The sequence below is a fragment of the Mchenga conophoros genome, linkage group LG19 (genome assembly GCF_057382185.1).
Source record: "Mchenga conophoros isolate Kocher_MC1m ecotype Shallow Benthic linkage group LG19, M_conophoros_male_GT1.1, whole genome shotgun sequence".
In the NCBI taxonomy this organism is placed as follows: Eukaryota; Metazoa; Chordata; class Actinopteri; order Cichliformes; family Cichlidae; genus Mchenga; species Mchenga conophoros.
The window spans coordinates 8,700,242-8,706,903 of record NC_140544.1 but is presented as its reverse complement, the minus strand read 5'-3'; the positions used below and the strand labels follow the sequence as shown (position 1 = coordinate 8,706,903).

Below are 6,662 nucleotides of genomic sequence, written 5' to 3'. Positions count from 1 at the left end.
ATGCAGCGTCAGCTTATTCAATGGTTATTGATTGGATTGACAGAATTTCAAGGAAAAATGAATAGATGTTTTCTGCCTTCATGTTTCAGCTATGATCAACAAACCAGCAAACTCTCCAACAAACAGTCTAAGCCAGGGGTCGGCAACCCTGGGCATGTGTGCCACAGCTGGCACGCTAAGGGTTAGCTGATGGCACGACACGCAGTGAATTAATCTGAGAAGGTGCATTAAAAAATAAATAGCTGGGCCGGTGGTACACATTGCAGTTTAACTCGCGTAGACATATTAGTTTTGCCGCTTCTTACTGATGGTATCTTACTTAACCCCAACTACCAGATTCAACTTGTAATTGGCTAAAAGTAACTTAGCCTACTGGTGAGAGGGACGTTGCTAGCTGGCAGTTTTTTCAAGCGATGTTGAAATTTCCATATCCCAACACTTCAAAAGCTTCAGGAGCTGTCCTCTCAGCATCAGCGCCGCAAGAAATACACGGATACATCCGTAGACTCGAGACAGAATTCACAATGTGTTTTTGGGACTTTTCAGGTGTATGGACCAATGTTTTCTTTTCTGATCAAACCAGCTGGATTTGTCTCACATTAACTGGTTGGACACAGAGGACATCGAAATGCAGCTGATTGAACTGAAAAGCTCGACTCTGTGGGGGTAAAAGTTTGCAGAACTACAAACGCAGCAGGAATCCACAGCTGTGCGTGTTCATGGAGCTTGCATGTTCACCTGCTGGACATCACTACCTGACAAGTTTAACTGTCTTCAGAACATTGCAGAGGCCTTATTGACAGTGTTTGGCTCTACATATCTGTGTGAGCAGATTTTCCCTCACATGAGTCCTCAGGTAGCCGTCTGAATGCTGGACACTGGGAGACCTGTGTCTCTGAGTGGAAGACCAGAGATCACATTAACATGTGTGTCTCTGTATTAACAAACATGCCATATTGGCTTAGTTTATTTTTCTTATCAGTGTTGTGAGGAGACCATAAATAGCATTTGTATTTTCTGTTGTACAGTTATGGAGTTCTTGTTATGGATAAAAAGTCTTTTTTCTGTTTCAAAATAGCTGATAACTATTCGCTGATAGCTGCAAACATCTGTGAACAAATATAATTCTATAAAGTGGTTCTATATAGTGTGTAACTGTTAATATAGAGCGTTATTAAATTTATTGCTAATGCAATCATATGGCACACTGACATCTGAGGAAATTTTAGATGGCACTCATCATCAGACAGGTTGCCACCCCTGGTCTATACTATAAAAATGAATGCGTCCACATACTTCTGGATCTGCCAACATGGTACATGGAACTGCACAACACGCCTCATTTAGACATTGCATGCATACCTATCAGGTGCAACTTGGGATTCAGTGTCTTGCTCAGGTATGCAGGTCGGAGCAGCCAGGGATCAAAGCGCCAACCTTCTGATGAGAAGTCAGCCATGACAAATGAGCGATAAATGTTTTATGAGTAATAAAAGATATGGCGTGTGTGTGTCAGGTGATGTGAAATAGAAGGAAGGTTTTAATTATTTGACAGTGTCACATGATGTCTGAGAGTCTCTGTGATTCGTCACAACCCTCCTCCATATTCTGGATCCACTGCTCCTTTACTCCTGATTGGTCAGTAGACTACAATCAGAAACTTCAAGTACTGAAGTCAGATGCTGCAGATGATCAATACTCATACGGAGTTAAAAGCAAAAAGATCTTCATCACACCTGAGCACAGTCGTTGATTGACTGACACTTCAATAAAACCTGAGGACACGAGAAAGTTATTTAAAAGGGAAAGAAGAATAAAAGGAGTGAGGTGCAGGTGAGTCCACAGGACTTCTGAGTTTTCTGAGGGGAAACGGGTCAACTATCTCACCTCAGGTTGTTTAGGATAAATGTTTGATCAGATTATATCTGATATTATCAGATTTTATATCCAACCCTAACTCATGTCATCAAATGTTTTATTCACTGAGGTCAAGAACAAAACAGCCTATTTGTTTGAAATAAGTCAATAAAAAGGGGGGAAGGAGGACAAGAGGGACAGAGCAGCTGGAGCTGAAGCGAGTCAGATCTGAGGTCAGAGTTCAAACAGATGCAGGTTAAAATTAGAGTTTTGCCACATCACTGCCACAGTGAATCTAACCTGAGAAGAAGCTGACACACTGGGTCCTGCTGATCAGACGGAGGCCAATTCAAACTGGGCTTTTTCTCCAAAACAGAACTGGAAAAAATTCACACTAAATAAAAGATCCTTAACCATGATCAGATTTTACACAAGTATTTTATGAAATATTTCATTAGCAATTAATTCATTATTTCATCCACACCCAAGTGTCGTTTTAGCCTGCTGGATGGATGTAAGTAATCCTGATCTCATCAAAGTGGAAGGAGCGCTGTCGCAGGTCATTCTTCCCAACAGCAGTTAGCGTCTATAACTCCTCAGTCACGACGTCACTGGACATCCACGGTCAAACTTCATGCATATTGCACTTTTTATATGTATGGACGTGTGCAGGTATATGTGTATGTATATTTAGTGTGTGCGTGTGTGCACACTAAATATACATACACATATTAAATAAAGTAAAATACTTATCTAAAATACTTATCTATTACTTAGAATAGTTACATTTATGTCTTGCATATTTCCACAACCCTTTATCCATAATCACATACTGTGTATGCCACCATTGTATATAGTATATTATCTTAATTATTTTTTATTTGTTTGTATTTTATTTGTTTTTTGTATTTTTCTTCTGCCATCTGCACCTAAACTGAGGTAATGCACAAATTTCCCTGCCATGGCGGGAGATCTGCCTCCGCCTTACACTTATCTTATCTTATCCTAAAATAATTTGAACAACACAAATCAGTGTGATTCAGCTAAACACCCAGACTGGATTATCTGATCTTGTTCGATCATATAATCCTTTTTTGTCTGTCTCAACCAGATTTCAGGATTTCATCCTATTGGATTATGGAGGACCATTTTAAAACTTTGGGCTTTGCTGCACATAAAAAAATAACTTGATTATTTAGATTCACAAAGATACACCAGAGTCTGCACTATTGATCTAAAATTAATTAAACCATCATCAGGATCACAAACACAGCCAGGAAGGTTCGGCTTTTATCGCCATCACACTTTATTACAGTTTATTTACAATTTATTTACAGTTTATTCAGGTTTTATTAGGTGTGATGTTTCCTGTCATGTGTTCTCGAGATCCAGCAGTGTCCTGTCTAAGCAGCTAATGAAACTGATTGGCAGTTAAACCTTATCTCAGGGCAGCTCCACCATACTCTGGGACCTAAAGCCTGATGCTTTCAGTCTATTTACATCATGCCTTTACGTCAATGGCACACTGTCCAGTTACAAGAGGATTTCCATGCTAATATGATCTCACTACCAGCTGTGCAGCTGCAGGAAGTCGGGCAGCAAGCTGATTCGGTCTGCACCAAACTGCACCAAAGAACGCAATGCCTGCAGCAGCAGGGGAGGCGGCGCCACACCTTGGAGCCAGCTGAACACTTTGTTTCCCAACAGGCTTTGCCAGCGCTGCGGTTCGTCCTGCAGCCGCTGCAGCAATGGTGGTTTGGGCAGAAAGAGCAGCAGGTAGTCCAGACAGCGCTGCGCGTGGTGTCGTTTTGACACGTCACAAGAAACAAGTCTCTGCAGAGCGGCATCGAGGCCGTCGGGCCGTGCACCCTCGACCAGCAGCAGCAGCAAACAATCGGCGTGCGACAGTTCCACCGCTAGCTGCACAGCACTCTTTCCTGCATCTGCAACGTGCGAGCAGCCGCCGCAGCTGTCCAGGTAGTCCTGTCGCTTGGTTTGCTCACCACAGTTCTTCAGAGCTGCCATCATCATACCGAGGATCACCAAGCGGTCATAGCGAACCGCAATATTCAGGTGTGGTGCCCCACTGCCGCGACAGCAACAGTAACTGCACCGTGGCGCTCTGAGCGCGCTCACAGAGTACCTGTTGAGCAGGTATTGTGCATAGTCCTGGTGGTCATGTATGAGAGCGTAAAGCAGCGCCTCTGATGGCAGGAAGGCTCGAGGGTGGCCGTCGTCCCAGCAGAAGACCTCCATGCAGCGCATGTCTTCCAGCAGCCAGACAGGAAGTCGCTCCCGCACAGAGCAATAGAAGGAGAACGCCGTCCGCTCACATTGCCGCTCAGATGGAGACGAAGACACGTAGTCAAGCTGAGAGGACAGCAGCCACGGCATCACTGCACACCTGATGAGGTCTGAGAAGGTCTGAGGATGAATGAGGAGGTTTGATGACAGGTGAGGTGCTATGAAGAGTCCTGAGGAGGACTGTGTCTACCTGAGGACCTTTGAGAGTCTGAATAAGCCGACGCTAAGAGCCAATCCAGCAGTCTCATTCAAACCTTCATTCTAAGCAACTCCTCACTTTTATACTCCTCCCCCACCCCCTTGTCAGCTGCCTGTGGGTGTTGATTTTCCACTGAGGGGTTGAGGTGGAGGAGGTGGGGGGGAGTTCCTTGCATAGTGAACATTGTGGCCTTCAAACTGCTGACGGAAGTAAACAGGAACAGAAATGTTGAACTGAGCAGACATCAATGGTTATTATCTGTGATCACACAGATAATTATTGATTGATTATTGATCAGAGGAATATGCTGATTAGATTTTCAAATTTAAAATGAAAACATTAAGTTTTAAATCAAACACTTTAAAATTCCTGATTTATCATACATGTGGTCTTTGTTTTCAGAGACCCTCTCCACACGGTCCCCGTTAATGTGTAAGGGCTGAGGGTCAGATTTGCTCCTGAAGTCAGCTATTATTTCTTTGGTTTTTGTCATGTTGAGGACCAGGTTGTTCCGGCTGCACCATGATCACAGATTTTCCACTTTGTCCCTGTATGCAGACTCATCTCCCCCGTGATGAGCCCGATCACAGTTGTGTCGTCCACAACTTAAAAATAGTGTTTCACGGGTGGGTGGGGGTGCAGTCGTGAGTGTATAGAGTGTATAGCAGGGGACTCAGCACACACGCCGGTGTTGAGGCTGAGTGCTGAGGACCGATGGGGGCCTACTTTAACTCTCTGTGAGCGGTCACTGAGGTAGTCCTTGATCCAGAGACGGGTGGAGTGAGGGAGGCCGAGGTCGTGTAGTTTGGTTACCAGCCTGGCAGGGACGATGGTGTTAAAAGCTGAACTAAAATCAATAAAAAGAAGCCTGATGTAACTGTCCCTTTGTTCTAAGTGAGTTAGGGTTGTATGGAGGGCTATGGCTATGGCATCCTCTGTTGATCTGTTCTTCCTGTATGCAAACTGGTGGGGATCAAATGTGGCTGGGAACCCTTGAATGATGCGAGTTCTGACCAGTTCCTCGAGACACTTTGAGATGACTGGAGTAAGAGCCACTGGCCAGAAATCGTTTAGGCACTGGATGGTAGTTTTCTGTGGAATGGGGATGATGGTAGAGGACTTCAGGCAGGATGGAACAGTGGTCTGTGTTAAGGACAGGTTGAATATTTTAATAAAGACCCCTGTGAGCTGGTCTGCACAGTCCTTTAGCACCCTAAAGTCGGGTCCTGCTTTTTTCTTGGAGTTTACTGTCCTTAGTACACGCCTCAAACCATCCTCCCCAACAGTTAAGATGTGGCTGGTGGATGTGAAGTAGCCACTTCTGGTGTTTTCTGTTCGAAGCAGGCGTAGAAGCAGTTCAACTTCTCTATAAGTGTAGCATCGCCATCCACGCCGTTGGTTCTGTGTTTGTAGTTGGTGATGTTGAGGACTGTCCTCCACACCTGTATTGAGTTATTACTGTGGAGATGATCCTGAATTTTGTTTTTATAGTCCAGCTTAGCCCGTCTGATGCCCCTTTTCAGGTTTACCCTAGCTCCACTGTACAGTTCCATGTCTCGCAACCTGTAGGCAGGGTTTTTTTTCTTCAGCAGGGTCCTGACTTCCTCTTGTCATTCAAGGTTTTTGACTGGCATACACCCGGATACCTTTTTCAGTAGTGACAGTGCCTGTGCAATTCTTGAAGTAGGAGAATACGAATGTAGTAGTACGGAGGGTGTGTAAGCTGGCAGCACAAACAGGGATACGTGGTCCGACTGGCCCAGATGGGGTCTTAGTATGGCCTTGTATCCTTGCTTAATGTTGGAGTAGACTTTATCTAGCAGGTTATCCCCACATGTAGCACATTTCACATGCTGATGGAGCGCAGATTTAAGCCTACATGATTCAGGTCCCCCGCTATTATGTGAGTCCCATCTTGATATATGTTTAGCTGGGTCCTAATGGCACTATGTAGGAGGCTAAGAGCAGACATAGCATTAGCGTCTGGAGCTACATACACTGCAGTGATCAGAATCGCTGACGATAACTCCCAGCGGAGGAAAAAAGGTCTGCATTTAATGGTAAGGAACTCTAAGTCTGCTGAACAGTGGCTGTACGTGTCTTAGGGGTGTCCAAATTCATAGGCTGCATCCCCCTGAGGATCCTGGCCTTTGCGGTCTACGTGGGCTGGGTCCTCAGGAGGCTAGGTAGGCGGAAGTGAGCGGCTGTGAAATTGGACGGTCTAGCCTTCTCGATCTGTTCCCGCCCTTACTTCTGCGTATTTCCGGTCGCTAGCACCACAGTGCAAAAAAACGTTACAAAA

The 6,662-nt window shown here is 44.9% G+C and overlaps 1 protein-coding gene across 1 annotated transcript; it reads right to left on the bottom strand.

The window, feature by feature from the left end:
* Window positions 1-2,271: 2,271 nt before the first annotated feature.
* On the bottom strand, window positions 2,272-4,421 carry ankrd9 (ankyrin repeat domain 9). The gene has a single exon (XM_085257764.1). The coding sequence runs from the start codon at window positions 4,249-4,251 to the stop codon at window positions 3,424-3,426; it is 828 nt and encodes a 275-aa protein (XP_085113890.1). The 5' UTR covers window positions 4,252-4,421; the 3' UTR covers window positions 2,272-3,423.
* Between the last annotated feature and the right edge of the window lie 2,241 nt (window positions 4,422-6,662).

Bases quoted from the DNA above. Each gene is read 5' to 3' on its own strand.
- ankrd9 (XM_085257764.1), bottom strand. From the start codon at position 4,251: ATGCCGTGGCTGCTGTCCTCTCAGCTTGACTACGTGTCTTCGTCTCCA.